Source organism: Chiloscyllium plagiosum, chromosome 1, assembly GCF_004010195.1.
Source record: "Chiloscyllium plagiosum isolate BGI_BamShark_2017 chromosome 1, ASM401019v2, whole genome shotgun sequence".
NCBI lineage: Eukaryota > Metazoa > Chordata > Chondrichthyes > Orectolobiformes > Hemiscylliidae > Chiloscyllium > Chiloscyllium plagiosum.
The window spans coordinates 50,572,207-50,592,003 of NC_057710.1; the positions used below are offsets into that span (position 1 = coordinate 50,572,207).

The 19,797-nt window shown below is 40.4% G+C and overlaps 1 protein-coding gene across 6 annotated transcripts in view; it reads left to right on the forward strand.

The window, feature by feature from the left end:
- celf4 (CUGBP, Elav-like family member 4) overlaps positions 1-19,797 on the forward strand; it is a 1,180,733-nt gene that overhangs the window by 825,793 nt on the left and 335,143 nt on the right. For 4 of the 6 annotated variants that reach the window (XR_006310714.1, XM_043685031.1, XM_043685094.1 and 1 more), the window contains one exon: positions 4,917-5,045. Coding sequence is in view for 5 of the 6 variants with exons in the window: in XM_043685031.1 (XP_043540966.1) it covers positions 4,917-5,045 (129 nt within the window). In the remaining variant the exon portion in view is untranslated. The remainder of the gene's footprint in view (positions 1-4,916; positions 5,046-19,797) is intronic. The other 2 variants (XM_043685141.1, XM_043685193.1) reach the window with 1 other exon arrangement.

Consider the following 19,797-nt stretch of genomic DNA (forward strand, 5'->3'; position numbering starts at 1 on the left):
TTGCCTTCCTAACCACCTACTCAACCTGCAAGTTTACCTTAAGAGAAACCTGGACTAGGACTCCCAAGTCCCTTTTTTACTTCAGATTTCTGAATTTTCTCTCCATTTAGAAAATAGTTTATGCCTCAATTTTTCCCACCACAGTGCATGACCTCACACTTTTTCACATTGTACTTGATCTGCCACTTCTTTACCCACTCTCCTAACCTGCCCAAATCCTTCTGCGGCCTTCCTGCCTCCTCAATACTACTTGCCCTTCCATCTATCTTTTTCTCATTTGCAAACTTAGCCAGAATACCCTCAGTCCCTTCATCAAGATCATTAATGTATGAAGTGAACAATTGTGTTCCCAATATTGAGCCTTGCGAAACACCACTAGTCACTGATTTTGATCCTGAAGAGGATCCTTTTATCCCCACTCTCTGCCTTCTGCCAGACAGCCAAGCTTCTATCCATGCTGGTCCCTTGCCTATAACACCATTATCCCTTATCTTACTCAGCAGCCTGCTGTCTGGCACCTTATCAAAGGCCTTCTGGAAGTCCAGATAGATAACATCTATTGGCTCTCCTTGACCTAACCTGCTTGTTTCCACCTCAAAGAATTCTAGCAAATTTGCCAGGCATGACCTCTCTTTGATGAAACCATGCTGACTTTGCCAAATTTTATCATGCACTTCCAACAAATCTGAAATCTCCTCCTTTGCAATGGACTCTAAATCTTACCAATGACTGAGGTCAGGCTAATCGGCCTGTAACTTCCCATAACTTTTGCCATACTCCCTTCTTAAACAGGGAGGTTACATAAGCGATTTTAGAGTCACAAAGTCACAGAGATGTACACCACAGAAACAGACCCTTCAGTCCAACTCATCCACACCCACCAGATATCCTAAATTAATATAGTCCCATTTGCCAGCTCATGGCCCATATCCCACTAGACCCTTCCTTTTCATATACCCATCTAGATGCATTTTAAATGTTGTAATTATACCAGCCTCCACCTCTTCCTCTGGCAGCTCATTCCAATCCTCTGGGACCCTCCCTGACTCCAATGATACCTGAAAGATCACTACTAAAGCCTCCACTACCTCCTCAGCAATCTCCTTCAGAAGTCTAAGGTATCGTCCACCTGGTTCAGGTGATTCATCCACTTTTAGACCTTTCAGTTTTTCTAGGACCTTCTCCTCGGTGATGGCCACCATATTCATGCCCCCCGACTCTCTTGAATTGTTGTGATATTACTCGTGTCTTCCAGCATGAAGACTGATGTAAAACACTGACTGTAGTGCTATGTTGTCCAAGGTTTGTGTATTAATAATCACTTATTTTGAGAATGGTCTTTAGAAAGGCTATAAAAATGAAATAGAAGGATTATACTAGAGCTGAAGACCATAAGGACTGCAGATGCTAGAAGTCAAAGTCAATAGATGTGAAGCTGGAAAAACATAGCAGGTCGAACACCATCACGGGAGCAGCAAAGTCAACATTTCATGCCAAAACTGAGTCCTGACGAAGGGTCTAGGTCCAAAGTGGTGACTTACCTGCTCCTTAGCTGTTGTCCAACCCGTTGTGTTTTTCCAGCTTCACACTAGAGTACGGGGATAAGCTAGAGTTTCAGGAGCATTGAAGCAGTAACTCTATGTTGAGTACTAACCAGCAACAAATTTGAGTGAGTTTATTACTATTGAAAGATTCATGACAAAATGATTTTTCTATTCCTTTGATTCTGATTAGAGCACAAAAACAAGTGAATAAGTGAATATTTTAAGAAAGCAATAAATACAGTAGAGTGCATAATCGAGGGCCGAAGGGCCTGTACTGTGTTGTAATGTTTTATGTTAAACTTACAATTCTGTTTTTGATTTAAAAGTATTACTGAATTAACAAATGTATTATGATAGTTTGTATCGACAATGGTTTTTAAATGTGACAAGACTAACTTTTATTATTTTTGTGTGGTCTTCAGTGGCTAAGCCAGTGTTTATTGCTCATCCCTAATTGCCCTTCCTCTACTATAGAAGAGTAATTGTGGTGTATCTTCATACCATGGTAGGATTTCATCACCAAAGCTTATGGCTCATGACAATGACGGAATGCCAAATTGGGATTTATAATCGATCTCCGGTTCAGACAGGCTGATCTTCATTTCTCTCGTTGTTTAGTTTTCTTTGAGGTTAGCTTAAACGCAGAAAAAAAAGCACAAAAGCAAACAGTGAAAAGAGAGGTGGAAGAGAAAGAAAGCCTTTGTAGTTTTCTATCAAATTTATTAAAGTGTCTTCAGACAAAAATACAGCAAATGACTTTGGACATATAAATACTTGACTGTGCTTGCATATCATGAGTCATAGTCACAATACATATTTTAGTTGTACATTACTTGTGGCAAAATATATAAAGACTCAGTAAAAACTAATTTCTCATTAAATTTGCACGTTATATCTGTAAAATGATTAATAATTAATGCTAGGCTTTGCACCATTGTCAGAGTTGCAGAAATCAGGCTCAACGATGTTCGTGCAGAAGCTGCTAATTCATTATTGTAAAATTGTTACAGTGTTGTTACATTATTTTATTCAATTGCATCTGTTTCATGTACACTTCATTACCATTAATGCAAATTTTGTTGATTGCTTGCCGTTCCTTACTACTGTAATTTAACTGAAATAAGCTGCAGGGCATATACACATTAAAAGAGCTCCAGCTGTGGTTAGGGGTATATGCAGTGCTTTTCTTTAAGTATTCTGTCCAATTCTAATTTCCCTGCAGTAACTGGATTTGTGTGGTTGAATTGAGATGAAGAAGAGTATATCTGATAAAGTGACTGTGGGTTCACTTGTGAATCTACATTTTAAAAAATGGGTTTACTCAAATTGGTAGGTAACATAAATAGTTTTGGAGCAGGAAGTTTTTGATGTGAGATAGCAATTTTATGTGCAGGGTGTTCTCTACCTATTTTTGCATAGAAAGAGAATTGAAAATGCATTTTAATTGCAGCAGTTAATTTGGCCAAACTGCATCACATTCTTGACTTTGAGGATATATTTTTCAAAGATCCAATCGTTGCACAGGTCCAAACATCTGGTGTAGAGATAAGCCAATTGCCAATTGTCTAATGTATCATTGTGTAAATCAGCTTCGCTGATTGCTCACTCTTTGGTCTCATCTCACCTTGTAGAATTTGCCTTCTAATATAAAGGAGAGAGAACGAACTTGAGAATATCAAGATGTACTGTTAAGTATATATGTTGAATTAATAGGAATAAAACTAAATCTATGAAATGTGAAAATGTGAAAATTTCAATTTGCATAGTCAATGCATTGTCAACTGTAGCTGATCAATTCTAAATGTTACAAGATTCAAATTGCAATGAGATACAGGACATTACAAACTGCTTTGACCAACATAACTGCAGTAGATGCCTAATGAGAGGAGGTCTTGCAGCATAATGCTAGCATTTCTGCCTTTGAGCCAGAAACTTCAAGACTTGATGGTTATGGAAAATGCATGTGTAACTTGGCTAAACAAGTTCATTATCAACCTGTAAGTCTTTCCATTACACCAATGGCCAGGACTAAGAGCAGGAGAATCTCATGGTCAGCCCCACTCTTAAATGTGATACCTCTTAAGCCTCTGTCAATAGGCCAATGACTTGTTCCAGGAAAATCCAACTATGGAAACAGACCAGCATAAAACAGGAAAAGAAATTGCCCAATGATTCATTCAGGTTATCTGTTATCAAGTATGCGAATGACACTGACCAGAAAGACTCAAGTTTATTCCTCAATCCATAAGTGTTAGCTGACTTGAAGTGGAACAAGAATAATAGAACAGTGACTTAATTTTGCCTTAACACCTATTTGGGAGTAGGAAAGAGCACTTGGGACAATCCACAACAGTGTACAGTATAGTCCTATAATTTGTTTAATGACCATGCATGCATGATAACTGAAGGGGGGACATGTTTACATCCTGCTGTGTAGCAGAGCAGTTTAGAAAGAACATTGACTTGCAGCTGTCACAGTATAACAACACATGCACATGGGCCTCATAGAGGCCCCTATACTCTCAAGGACGGGTAACAAAGATCACCAGATGCAGGCCTAGATAGCAACACTTACATCAAATGACTAAATTTTTTTAAAAGTCAAGTTGCCTTATATTAACCATTGCCAAGGATTATTGAATAGTTAACGTGACATTAAGATGCCTGAGAGTGTCTTTGGGACAGTATTCAGGTGCTTGAGAAAGGGAGAAATTTGACAGTAATAGTCAGTGGTAAATAAAATATAACTGTTCCTTGGATTTAAAAAAAAAGGTTGGGGAAAAACTCTGTTAATGTAAAGTGTGGATCTGTTACTCCTTTACTGCCTTTACAAGTCTATCTGCTTGTGTGGACACTGCTGCCATCTTAAGACAGAATGAGAAAGTGAATCAAGCACTAACTGAGTTAGCAGAAACTGAATGAGTGGAATACATTTTCCTTTGCAAATGTGAGGTACACAAACACAAGGATTTAAATGAAATCATACCTAACGTAAATTCCAAACAGTAATGTGTGTTTTGGTGTCAAGTCAAGAAAAAAAATTGCTTTACACTAAAGATGCTTCTGATGAAACTATCTTAAAATATATCAAACAGACATTATAATGTATTCAGCAATAACATTTTGTTTGTGAATGCCTTTTTTTATAACTGACATATTTATATGGAGAAATCTCTAATTTGTATATATATTTCATATGATTAAACAGAAATGGTCACACCATCTGTGTTTTAAAGTGAATATTTCCCAAAACAAAATGGTAAAGAATGACAGGATAGATATATTTGAGATGCAGGATTTTTAAATGATATTACTAAATGTAATAGCGTGAACCAGCAAGGATTTGGTAAGCACCTTTAACTTTTGTTCCAGAAGACAGAAAATTGTTTGTGGGCATGCTGAACAAGCAACAGTCAGAGGAGGACGTTCGCAGACTATTTGAAGCTTTCGGTAACATTGAGGAATGCACAATCCTTCGAGGGCCTGATGGAAATAGCAAAGGTAAGATAGCATTGCTTCAGTGTAAAAAACATGCCTTCTAGCAACTTAACAACTTTCTTACAGCAACAGGGTGTGATTTAAACTAGACCTCAGAATGGTGATGGGTTACTTGATGATGCAGATACATTCTTTTTAGTATTTAAACAATATGTTATTCTCTTGCCTTTGACCGTGAAAGAATTGTTGTTTCATAAAGCAAAAATATTTAAAAGGCCAATGTTATCTGAGAACAGGGAAATGTTAATGATTAAAATCGAAACAAAAGGGCCATAATCAATCCACAGAGTGTATGAAGATGTTTACCTGACACGAATGAATCATTCTATTTGCCACAGTTGAGTACTTCTCAACCATCTGATGGATCGTGGGTGGACTGTCTTCATTTCCTCTTCCCCTGTGTGTCTCCCAAAGTTGACAAATCTTTCTTGTCCACGATTCCAGAAGCACTTCCATGTTCAATGGATGTTCTTTAATCCCATGCCTTGACAGTGAGCAATCGTATGCTGCTCAACAATACCTGGCATCATGAATTGGGGTTTCCCCATGCTCATGTGTAGATATTTACTGATCACCCTGTTCAGAGATGTCATTATACACCTCTGAAGCAGGTGGAATCTGAACCCAAACTTCCTGGCTCAGAGGTAGGGACACTGTCACCATATCTCATGTGTATACTTTCTAGCTGGACAGTAATCACAAGCAGGAACTTTTGCCGATATTGTTTTTTTCCCAGTTCTCCGAGGGAAATTGAACTCAGTTTTTCTCAATTTAGTAGAAATCAGGAATGGCTCTGCAGTGTACCAATGAGTACAGTAATGTCGGAACATCTGTTGGCTATTCAGTCATTTGAGTCAATTCCACCATTCAAATAGATCATAATTCATTTCATCCAATTTTGACCTATATCCTTAGAGAAAATATAGACCTTTCTCATTGGTTTAATTTCTTTGCATGGCTAACTTGACTCGAGTGTTCATAATTTTGTATCTGGCAGGCAACTGGACTAAAGCTCAAATTAATTTTAATCTAATGGCAACTCTCCATTAAATTGATGACCATATGACCATAAGACAAAAGGTATAGGAGTAGAATTAGGCCATTCAGCCCATCAAGTCTGCTCTGCCAATCGATCCTGGCTAATATTTTTCTCAATCCCAGTTACCTGCCTTTTATATAGTAAATGGAAAGGTCCTGGGGAAAATTGATGTATAGAGAGATCTGGGTGTTCAGGTCCATTTTACCCTGAAGGTGGCAACATAGGTCAGTAGAGTGGTCAAGAAGGCATATGGTATGCTTTCCTTCATCGGATTGGGTATTGAGTACATGAGTTGGCAGGTCATGTTACAGTTGTATAAGACTTTGGTTTGGCCACATTTGGAATACTGCGTACAGTTCTCATCGCCACATTACCAGAATGATGTGGATGCTTTGGCAAGGGTGCAGAGGAGGTTCATAGGAAGTTGCCTGGTATGGAGTGTGCTAGCTATGAGGAGAGGTTGAGTAGACTGGGATTATTTTCATTGGAAAGAAGGAGGTTGAGGGGGACCTGATTGAGGCCTACAAAATCATGAGAGGTATAGACAGAGTGAATAGCAAGGAACTTTTTTCCCAGAGTGGGGACTCAACTACTTGGGGTCACGAGTTCAAAGTAAGAGGGGATAAGTTTAGGGGAGATATGTGTGTAAAGATCTCCATGCAGAGGATGGTGGGTGTCTGGAATGTGTTGCCAGCAGAGGTGGTAGGGGCAGGAACGATAGCATCATTTCAGATATATCTCGACAGATACATGAATGCGTGGGGAGCAAAGGGATACAGATCCTCAGAAAATAAGCAGTAGGTTTAGATAGAGGATCTGGATCGGCGCAGGCTTGGAGGGCTGAAGGGCCTTTTCCTGTGCTGTAATGTTCTTTGTTTTTTTCCCATAATCCTTGATTCCCTTACCAATTAAAAATCTATCTATCTCAGTCTTAAGTATACTCAATGATTAACTGCACTCTGGCTGAAGAAATTCCCCATCATCTCAGTATTAAAGGGTTGTCCCTTCAGTCTGAGGCTGTGCCCTTGGGTCCTAATGGAAATATCTTCTCCATATCCACCTCTTTCCAAGCCTCTCAGTATTCTGTAAGTTTCAATCAGAATCAGATGAGCTTTTGGGAAGAGGGACTGGAGGCAGCGATATGTTGTAAGAAGTTGTCTCTGTAGTAAATTGCATAAATTTAACTTTAAAGAAAATACATTCTGCAAACATGAAATAACTCCATAAGGGCCAGTATTCCATCACCAAGTCTCCCTTTATTTACACATGTATAGGACTTGGCACTGGTCTGGCTTCGTCAGAGCCAGCTCTCAGAGTGAACAGAACCGCTGACACTCCTGTTTAAATCTGTCAGCCAGGGCTCCCCGATTGGACCAGGTTAACAACCCCAATCAGGGAACTCATATTCTATGAGTCCACTTGGCTGACCTTGCTACAATCACTACGACATGGAAGCAGACCTGTTGGTCCAACTTGTCCATACCGACCACGTTTCCAAAACTAAACCGTTCCCACTTGTCTGTTTTGTGGCCCATATCCCTCTAAACCTTTCTTTAGACCTTAAGTGTGTCTGAATGTCTTTTAAATGTGACTGTACATGAATCTACCGCTTCTTTTGGCAGTTCCTGCCACATACAAACCATCCTGTGTGTGAAAAGGTTGACCCTTAAGTCCCTTTTAAATCTTTCCCCTCTCACCTTAAAAATATGCTCCCTAGTTTTGAACTCACCCACCCCAGGGAAAAGGCCTTTGCTATTCACCTTATGAATGCCCTCATGATTTTATAAACCTATAAGGTCACCCCTCAACCTCCTATCCTCCAGCAAAAAAAGTTCAAGCTTACTAGCTTATCCTTATAACTCAAACCCTCCAGTCCCAGCTACATACTTTTCTGAACCTTCTCCAATTTAATAATATGCTTCCTCTCGCACAGTGCCCAGAACTATACACAGTACTCCAAAGTGGCTTCACTGATGTATAATCTCCCCTACTCGACATTTGGACCAATGAAGGCAAGTGTGTTAAAATGCTTTCACCCTGCCATTAGCTCTGTAAGCCCTGCCTTTGCTTGTTTTACCAAAATGCAATACCTTGCATTTGTCCAAACAATGTCAATGAAATGCTGTATAATCTAGTTGATTATAAGAATGAGAGTACTGAGAGCCAGCAGCAATATCTTACATGTTCAATTATATATGTATGTACAAACGTACATACAAATAGAAGCAGCTTTTAGCCATTCAGCCCCTCACGTCTGCTCCAGCATTCCGTAAGATCTCGGCTGATCTGACTGTGGTTCCCAGTCAAGATTAGAGTAGTGCTGGAAAAGCACAGCAGGTCAGACAGCATCAGAGGAGCAGGAAAATCAATGTTTCGGGCAAAAGACCTTGATCAGGAAGGGCTTTCCTGATGAAGGGCTTTTACCTGAAAAGTCAATTTTCCTGCTCCTCGGATGCTGCCTGACCTGCTGTGCTTTTCCAGCACCACTCTAATCTTGACTCTGATCTCCAGCATCTGCAGTCCTCACTTTCACCCGCCTGACTGTGGTTCCCAATTCTACCTTCCTACTTATCCTTGATCAGGTATGATTGCTCAAGTTACATTTTTATGATTTATTATATCACCTGCAGCTTATCAATGTGTTATTGCCTTGGAACTCCATCAGTTATTAGTTTGAAAAAAACAAGCACAGCAACACAAAACTGAAGTCACATTGCACATCTGATCATCGGAAAAAGAAGGATATCGGGGGAGAGAAGGAGGAAGATAGGAAAGAAGCAGAGGTACAAAACGAGAAGATGAGAGAGGAAACAAGATTGTCTTTGAACTGACTTAATAAAATTGCTAGCATGATATTAGCATAGTGTTCTGAGGAATGAAGTATTTACTTCAGAACATCATAATGATTGGCTAATTGGGACGCAGCACTCCATTACTTGATAGAATGATTCATGACAATGAGGTTATCCAAAAGTTCTAAAAAAAGGCAGAGAATAAAGCTGAAAAAAAAATAATTGTTAACACTAATTAATGTCAATGCATAATTTTTGTTGCAGTAATTATGATACTTAATTGCGTATCATTTATTCTTTCATGAGTTTTAGGTGTCATTGACAAGGCTAGCATTTGTTGCCCATCATTTGAGTAGCTTACAAGGCCACTTCAGAGGGCAGTCAAGAGTCAATCATATTGCAGTGAACCTGGAGACAGGTGTAGGCTGGATCTAGTAAGGATTAAGAGCAAAATACTGTAGATGCTTGAATCTGAAACCAGACACAGACACTACTGGAGGAACTCAATAGGTCTGGCAGCATCTGTGGAGACAGAAGCAGAGTTAACACTTCTCGAGTCCAGTATGGGAGCTTGTTCTGAAGACGTGTCACACCAGAAGCAAAACATTAACTGTGTTTCTCTCTCCCCGGATGCTAAAAACGATGGGAGATTTCTTTCCCTAGTTAGGGAAGTATAAAGTTGATTTTTTTTCTCAATTGACATTGCATTCATGGCCACCATGCTGAGACAAGCTGTCAATTCCAGATATGTTAATTGAATGTAAACTCCACCAGCTGCTCTGGTAGGATTTGATCCCAATGTCCAGAGTGTTAGCCTCTGGTTTGCTGAGCCAGAGATTACCACTGTATTACTTTCTCCACAGAGGCATTACATCTTACATACAGTTATTATTTTGAAGGTTTATTTAGTTTGAACTGGTAAGCAATATCACTTTCGAGTAACCTTAAAGTTTTTTTTTATATTTTGTTCAAGGGTATTTTCAAATTAGTGCACTTATGGAGGGGTGTGTTTGAATTTAATATGAATACCCATTCTCTGGTGGCTGTTAAAAGACAAACATTATGTAGGGATTTGACAGCCACAGCTTAATCTATTGTGGAACTGAACCCATTATCCGATATACCTCTGAAAGATGGCAGTCTCAGTCTAGAGTCCATTTCCTTAGGGAGCTTTCTGTAGATTTAAGGGTCAAAATAAGCAAATTGATTTTTTATTTTGTATTAATGATAGAAGACTGAGTGAAAAAAAAGATAATGCTGATTGGGGATTAACCAGTCTGAGAACGACTCAGATCTCATCAATGTCATTCACATTATTCTTGATGTATTCAGGTAGATTTTCAACTTGGAAAACAAGCACAGGATAAGCATTTTGTGAAGATAATCAGATAGTTTTGATAATGACAGAAGATTCATAATGCCCATGTGACAATCTACTCAAGTCCATCAGGAAACCACAAGAGACAGCTTACTTTAAGAGTTGTATATAACCAATCACGATTCGAGCAATGTCTGAATTATTAAGCAATGACCACAGCACAAGCTGATTTTGGAATTAATGTGACTACATAGTCTCACCCTTCGTACAATTTCAGACAGCCAAGTTTCAAGTTATTTAGAAAGGCCAAGCTCTCAAAAACAAATCTGTCAATGGGGGAATCTTTGAAGAAATCTTATACAGAGATTGCAGGATGAATACTTATCTAAATGCTCAGGTAAAGCAAGCAAACTTACACTAGCATGGATTAATAGAAAAATAGACAGAAAGATAAAGAAAGATACACCATTCTGAGAGATAGGAGCATGATCATGACCACATGGCAATGGCGGCACGGTGGCTCAGTTGTTAGCACTGCTGCCTCAAAGCACTAGGGACCTGAGTTCGAATGTACCCTCAAGTGACTATCTATGTAGAGTTTGCACATTCTCCCCATGTCTGCACAAGTTTCTTCCAGATGCTCCGGCTTCCTCCTACCGCCCAAAGATGTGCAGGTTAGGTGGATTGGCCATGCTAAATTGCTCATAGTGTCCAGGGATGTGAAGGTTAAGTGGATTAGCCATGGTATAGGCAGGGTTACACGGATAGGGGAGAGGAGTGGGTCTGGGTGAGATGCTTTTCAGAGGGTTAGTGTGGACTCAGTGGGCCAAATGGCTGCTGCCACACTGCAGAGGTTCCATGATTCATTTGATTATTCAGAAGCAGATCATAAAAAGAGGTTGAATACTAAGACAGAGTTAGAAATCAACATAATGTTACATCTAAAGTATGATACCAAAATAATTTTCCAATACCTTAAACAGCAAAGCTACATTTAGACCTGAAATGAATCCCTTCAAGGACTGAAATATGCTAATTAGATGTTACCAGTTTGCACCAGGGAGCACATTACCAAGATACTATTCAACATTAAAAACCGTTATGCTGTAGCTTCAAGTCTCACCTACCCCAGAGCTGTGTCTGAATGTTTGGCCATGTGGTGCAGTGGTAGTGTTACTACCTCTGGGCCAAGTCTCTCAAGTCCCACCTGAGTTCATAACATCACTGAAGAGGTTGATTAAAAAATAACTAGAATTTGCACTGGAAAGCCAGTTGACTCATTGCTCACCATGTGCAAAATAGTATCAGTTGGCCAAAAAACAACATCAAATTCTGAATTACCAAACCAGTTGAAGACTTCAAAGAATAAGGTAAAGCTCAACAATTCTTTAATCATTTATGACATATGATGGAATGAGAGATGCTATCGAGCAAAATAATGAGGCTGAACTCCAGCATCAGCAAGATAAACTATTTGGAACAAACAGACGAGGATGGAGTACTGCATTCTGATCAGGCAATTCAGGCACATAAAACGGACAAGACAATGTGCAAAATATTTTCAGGTTTGCTCAAGCACTCAGACAGAAGGACACTCTTTCAAAGTAATGAAGGATAATTTTAAAACAAGTACCTAATTAACAGCAGGATAGATTTGCTGAAAGAGTGATGGAGGACAAGATATTTATTAATTAATTTAACAAGCGTCTAAATGCTTAAAATGTTGATTTAGTATTCTGAAAGAATGAGAACTATAATACCATCGAGCCTTCCTCATTTGAATCAATCTTCTGGTCCACAATTAAGTACATGGAAAATAGAAAGGCCAGAATAATGAATCATACTCCTTTGTCTGAGATAAGAAGATTCCTGATGAAAGGCTTTTGCCCGAAATGTTGATTTTCTTGCTCCTCGGATGCTGCCTGACCTGCTGTGCTTTTCCAGCGCCACTCTAAACTAGACTCTTATTTCCAGCATCTGCAGTACCCACTTCTGCCTTGAGATGAGAGGATGTCTAGCATTCATTGTACTTTTAAAGCCTTTTGTTTTTTCTTTGATTTTGTTTTTGGTGCTATTTTGTCCTTTAGAATTGGTTTAGCTTGAAAAGCAGAATAAAGACAGATAGTCTCCCTCATGCTTGTTAATTTTCATATGGAACTTTGTTCTTTCAAATTGCAAAACAAAAATGCCCCATTATATTCCTTCAAGTGGTGCAGCTGCAACGGACAAACTCAGAGCACCAATGCAAGCTGGTTCGGCAAAACTCCAGTTTTCTGATTTTCTGTCGGAAAGTGAATGATGTAACTTCTGGAGCCTTAAGTCTGTCAGCACAGCCTTGTTGTACTGCTAGACACAGTGAGTACTGGAAAATCTCAAAGTATAGCTAAGGAAACTCTCCCAGAATTTTGTATTAGTCCACTGCTATGGTTTCAGCAGGTTCTTGTGGTGTAGGTGTAACAAGTTAGTTTAAGGCTTTAATCAGTTTACTGCCTATCATCTTGATCAATGCAAGTAATCTCAAGATAGCTCCCCTTTCGAAATAAACCTGTTAGACTATAACCTGGTGTTGTGTGATTTTTAACTTTGTCCACCCATTTCCACTGTCAGCTTCAAAGGACCCTCTTGTAATAAAAAATGCTGGTAATTATCCCAAAGCCAGTTAGTTGCAATGTCTCTCGTATCTAATATCATGTTGGATAATCATTGCCCCATTCAGTTCAAGAATAGAATATGACTCAGTGGGCCAGATATTATATGCCCCTTTGGGTGTTGTTTCAGCAGGGCTGGCAAGTTAAATTAAGTGAGTGCCCTGTCGGTTGTCTTCACACCTACTCCCAGCCTCACAACACAGATGGTATGGGCAAGTTTTGCGAATTGGCAGCTCATTTTTTTTAGCAAGTTTTCAAAAGTGCAGGAAGTAAGGGGTTACTCCAGGTTTAAAATCTAACATGTACACTAAGGTCAGATAGCTTTGTCTGTAAGGTTGATCAAAATGTAATCCAGCAGACCAAGTGCTGAAGAGGTACCAGGGACAAAAACAACAAGTGGCAATCGTAGAAGATTCATTGGTGTATGACCACAGAATGAGTATACCAAAGTTGATGCATAGAGAAATCCTTCAGAAACTTCACATGAGACATCTAAGTAACACAAATGTAGATGAAGAGCACAGCTATGAGTGTGGTGACAAGGTATATCAAAGGACATGCAGGATTACATTTTGTCAATCAATCATAAGACATGTACAGCCAATAAGTTAATCAAGATTTTTAGAAAGGTGATGTGAGAGATGAACAATTTGTTCAATTTTAGAACAAATATATATTTGCTCCTAGTTTATTATTCTTCAAGATGGATAAAGGTGGCAAGATTTAATTATTCACAGCAGACTCATTGATCAGAGCACTGATACACAGTATTGTATGATCAATCTCTGTTATTCGATTAGGATTTTGGGAAATTCACCTCAGAGACAGGACTCAACCAGTGACAAGTTCTGCACTTTATTCTTAGATGAATGGAGAGACAGAAAAAGAAGTCATGACTGTGAAGTCACTGATACATATGAATCCAGACTGGCAAATAGCACTACTCTGTTACAGAACAATACCATTGAATAATGTGTACTCGCCAGTGGAATTGTTGATTGGGAGGAAGTTAAGAATAGGCAAATCAGTTTTGGATTACAACCACAAGCTAAACATGATGTCCCAAGACCACGAGAATGTCAAAGAACTAGAGAAAAAGCAGGTATCAGGAGCAGCGTTTGTACAACTCTAGACACAGGACAAAACTGTGTCAACCTTAAAGCCAAGACAGAAATTCTAGTTAATGTGCAGGGAGTCAAAAGCTGTAGACATCAGACAAGCAGTTTGACTGATGCCTTAATTTGAGTTAAGAAATGAGGCTGAGTATGATTATCACAGGACATGGGATAGCCAAGCATATACTGCATCAGATGGTGAACAGAGAGGCACAACTATTCCAAGCACAATATAACCCCTCTACATTGGGGAGACAGGATGCTAACTCACAGAATGCTTTAGGGAACATCTCTGGGACACACGCACCAAGCAACCTCACTACAGCCCTGTGGCTGACCACTTCAACTCCCCCTCCCACTCCACTAAGGACATGCAAGTCCTGGGCCTCTCCCAAGCCACCCAAAGACTGGAGGAAGAACACCTCATCTTCTGCTTTGGGACCCTTTAACCACAAGGCATCAACATTGACTTTACTAGTTTCCTTATCTTCCCTCCTTTACCTCATCCCAGATCCAAACCTCCAACTCAGCACCACCTTCTTGATCTGTTCCTATTGGATGTTTTATTGTGCAGTGCTGCTGTTTAAATGTAAATATGGCTGTTGTTTGCTGAGACGGTTGTGGTGAATTTGCTACAGCATTAAGCATCTCGTTCAACAAGTTGCAACTTTTTTAAAGCAGTTTTGCAATGTCTGGAGAAACCTGGAATCATGGAAAGCAGCTTCTGAATTTCCAAAATCTGCTGCTTATCTATGGATTGCCAAAGCTGCTGTGAGTTTCAGTGAAATGAAGAATATGAGTGCTGACAGCTTCATCATCATTCCCTCTACAAAATCTAGGCATTATCCTCGCTGTAGATGACCAAAACAATTGATCAATAGGTTTTAGAAGTATCCAGAAGGAGGAAAGACAATTAGTGAGATGAAGAGGTTTTGTCAGGCACTTCCCCGGTTAGGGCCTTGCCAGATAAAGGCACGGTGAATGGTGAAGCAACTTAAATTGGGAACACCCCAAGAAATCAGAATTATAAAAGCACAAATATCTTAAAGGTTTGAGTCCTGACAACTTTTGCATTAAATAGTTCTCCAAATTAATATCTTAGCTACCACTCCCTCAATAATGCATCAGCACCACTTCTCTTTAATTACATATTAATTACATTTAGTTTGATGCTTGGAATGGACTTTAATTGGAAATGCACTAGTGTTCCTACAAATACAAATGACAGGAGTTGTGTGGTTGTGTTTAGGAGCAATGTTTATCTTGACAAATAAAAGCTTATAATCTGGAGGAAATTGCAGGGCTAAAAAAAGGGGAGTGATTTGAAAGAAAGGGTAAGAATTTTAAAATCAAGGCATTACTTAGCAGGAGTTAATGGGGTGAACACAGGAAAAAAGCGTAAAGTAGACTTGGTAAAAGTTACCAAGCTGAGTTTTAGATAACCTTAAGTTTACGCAGTGTTGAATGTAGGAGGCTGATCAAATGCTTTGGTATGAACAAGGACAGAAGTAATAAAGGCATGGATAAAGGTTTCAGCAGGAGGTAACCAAGTATGAGCAGGAGAATATATAGGAGACAGTGATCATAGCATTGTAAAGTTTAGGATGATGGTTAAAAAAAAGGGTAATAAACAATAATCTGAAAAAAGCCTGGCGGCCAACCTAAAGAGATCAGTACATTTATAGTAAAGGTAAAGTCACCATAGTCTGACTGGATCAACAAGCTGCTCTCTCTTTAGAGACAGAGAAAAAGAGAGAGAGAGAGAGAGAACAGGTGTGGTTAAACCTAAGGGTCACCACACCTCAGGTAAAGGGAGAAGTTGAGAAGGACAGTCCTCATGGTAACCTTAGCCAGTGCAGGAACTGAACCCACACTGTGGGCATCACTATGCACTATAAACCAACTGTCCAGCCAACTGAGTTAACCAACCCCCTATTTATAGAAAAAGGATGCTAAAAGAAAGAGTAGGATAAAATAGAGATTGTAAAAGGGGTTTACACATGGCAGTAAGTTGGCTAGTTGTTGAACAAATACTTTGCATTTGTATTCAGTAAAGAGGGAGATATAGTGACAGGGGAGGAAGCTCTGTAACTGAACGAGGTAAGGTTTGATAGTGGATAAGGAGGAAGTTTAAAGTTGACAAAGTACTGGGACCAGATAGCATGCATCCAAGGATATTAAAGATCGCAGGGGCCCTGACTATAATCTATGGCTCTAATCTTCCCTTGAATTGGGGAGGGTGCCATAGAGTGAGAGAATTGCAGACTTTACACCATTGTTCAAAAAAGGTTGTAAGGATGAGCCCAGTAATTACAGACCAATCAATTTTGCTTCAATGATAAGCTTTCAATTCCTGAAACAATTATTTGGGATACAGCTGGGCATCAAAAGAAAAAAATGTGGAATTCTGTTGATTTCAAAATGTTGATTTAGAAGCGTTAGCATAGATCTCTCCAGGGGAAATGATATGTAACTAACTTGCTGGAGTTTTTGAAGAGGTAACAGTAAGGGTTAGTGAGGGTTATGCTGTTAATGTGGTGTTGATGGATTTCCAGAAACCATTTGAATGCATGCCACATTTGTGAGGAATATCATAACTCACTGAATAAAAGAGACTGCGGCAACATGGAAATGAAATTGGCTGAATGATAGGAAACAGAGGGTAAAGGTCAATCAATATGTTTTGGGTTAGAGGAAGGTCTAGAACAAGGAATAAAGAACAACACAGCACAGGAACAGGCTCTGCGGCCCTCCAAGCCTGTGCTGCCACGTTCCGCCCTCCATATTAAAACTGTCTTCAATTACATGATCTTTATCCCTCTATTCCCTTCCTATTCATGTACACATCCAGGTGTTCCTTGAATGCTGCTATGGTCTCTGCTTTCACCACTTCCTCTGGCAGTGTATTCCAGCCACTCACCACCCTTTGTGTGGAAAAACCTGCCCCGCACATCTCTTTTAAACCTCCTACCCCTGTGCCTTGAACTGGTGTCCCCTAGTAATTGACCCCTCCACCCTTGGAAAAAGTCTTACACTCTCCGCTCTTTCCATGCCATTCACAATCTTATGAACTTCTGTCAGGTGACCCCTGAACATCCTATATTCCACTGAAAACAAACCCAACCTTTCTTCATAGCTAAAATCCACATACCAGGAAACATCCTGGTAAACCATAGAACAATACAGCACAGCATAGAACAGGCCCTTCGGCCCACGATGTTGTGCCAAACATTTGTCCTAGCAAATCAAACCTTTTCGATAACGTGGATGCTTTGGACAGGATAGTCCTTCTGGTAGTGTGGTGACCAGAGCTGTACACAATATTCCAGGTGTGGCCTAATTAAAGTTCTATAAAGCTGCAAAATAACTTGTCTATCCATATATTCAGGGATATTCTGGGTAACTACAGACCAGTGAGCCTGACGTCATTGGTGGGGAAGTTGCTGGAGAAGGTACTGAGGGATAGGATCTATTTATATTTAGAAAAGAGTGAGCTTATCAGGGATAGGCAACATGGTTTTGTGCAGGGGAGATCATGCCTTACCAACTTAATAGAGTTCTTCAAGGAAGTGACCAAGTTGTGAGATGAAGCTGTTGATGTCATATAGGCATTTAGTAAGGCATTTGATAAGGTTCCCCATTGTAGACTAATGGAGAAAGTGAAGTCATATGGTGTGCAGGGTGTTCTAACTAGGTGGATAAATAACTGGTTGAGCAACAGGAGACAGAGAGTAGTAGTTGAAGGAAGTTTCTCGAAATGGAGAAAGGTGACCAGTGGTCATAAATTTATGTCTGCCGTGCCTGCCTCGACCACCTCTGCTGGCAATGCATTCCAAACACCCACCATCCTCTGTGTGAAGTACTTGCCGCGTGTATCCCTCTTAAACTTTCCACCTCTCACCTTGAAAGCATGACCTCTCGTTATTGAATCCTTCACCCTGGGAAAAAGGGGACATAAATTTAAGGTGAAGGGTGGAAGGTATAGGGGGGATGTCAGGGGTAGGTTCTTTACCCAGAGAGTGGTGGGGGCATGGAATGCGCTGCCTGTGGGAGTGGTAGAGTCAGAATCATTGGCGACCTTTAAGCGGCAATTGGATATGTACATGGATGGGTGCTTAAGCTAGGACAAATGTTCGGCACAACATCGTGGGCCGAAGGGCCTGTTCTGTGCTGTATTGTTCTATGTTCTATGGTGTTCCACAGGGGTCAGTATTGGGGCCACTGTTGTTTGTAATATACACAAATGATCTAGAAGAGGGCACTGTTGGCATGATCAACAAGTTTGCAGGTTGGTGGAGTAGCAGAAAGCATAAGGGACTGTCAGAGAATACAGGAGGATATAGATAGACTGGAGAGTTGGGCAGAAAAGTGGCAGATGGCTTTCAGTCCAGACAAATGTGAGGTGATGCATTTAGGCAAGTCTAATTCTACAGCGAATTATACAATGAATGGAAGAGCCTTGGGAAAAGTTGATGGGCAGAGAGATCTGGGAGTGCAGGTCCATTGCACCCTGAAGGTTGCTGCACAGGTGGATAGAGTGGTCAAGAAGGCATATAGTATGCTTGCCTTCATTGGACGGAGTATTGAGAATAAAAGCTGGCAAGTCATGTTAAAATTGGTTCGGCCGCATTTAGAATATTGTGTACAGTTCTGGTCGCTACATTACCAAAAGGATGTGGACACTTTGGAGACGGTGCAGAGAAGGTTTACGAGGATGTTGCCTGGTATGGAAGGTGCTAGCTATGAAGAGAGGTTGAGTAGGTTAAGTTTATTTTCACTAGAAGAAAGGAGATTGAGGGGGGACCTGATTGAGGTTTACAAAATCATGAAGGGTATAGACAGGGTGGATAGAGACAAGCTTTTTCCCAGGGTGAAGGATTCAATAACGAGAGGTCATGCTTTCAAGGTGAGAGGTGGAAAGTTTAAGGGGGATACACACGGTAAGTACTTCACACAGAGGGTGGTGGGTGTTTGAAATGCATTGCCAGCAGAGGTGGTAGAGGCAGGCATGGTAGATTCATTTAAGATGCATCTGAACAGATGCATGAGTAAGTGGGGAGCAGAGGGATACAGATGCTTAGGAATTGACCAACAGATTTAGACTGTACATTTGGACCGGCTTAGGCTTGAAGGGCTGAAGGGCCTGTTCCTGAGCTGTAAATGTTCTTGGTTCTTTGTTCTTTATGAAGGCAAGCATGTCTTTTTTACAACCTTATCTATCTGCACTGGCACCTTCAGTGATCCGTGGACTTGCACACCCAGATCCCTCCGCATATCAGTACTCATAAGGGTTCTGCCATTCACTGTATAATTTCCACCTGTACTTGACCTTCCAAAATGCACCTCCTCACATTTGTCCAGATTTGTAAAGGAGTTTGCCAGGGGCCAGTGTTGGGACTCTTATTTTTCATTATGTATATTAATGATCAAGACCTTGATGTGCAAGGGTCCATAGAATCCCTGCAGTGTGGAAACATACCATTCAGACCAACAGATCCACACCAAATCTCCAATCAGCATTCCACCCAAACTCACCCACCCCATCCTATCCCTGCAATCCTGCATCTCCCATGGCTAATCCACCTAACTGACATATCCCGGACTAAATGAGCAATTTGACATGGCTAATCCACCTGACCTGCACATCTTTGAACTGGAAGGAAACGGAATACCCGGAGGAATCCCACGTAGCCACAGGGAGAATGCGCAAACTCCACACAAACAGTCACCTGAGATTGGAACTGAAACTGAGTCCCTGGCGCTGTGAGGCAGCAGTGCTGACCACTGAGCCACTGTGCCACCCTGTCAATTTCAAAGTTTACAGATGATGCAAAACTTGGATG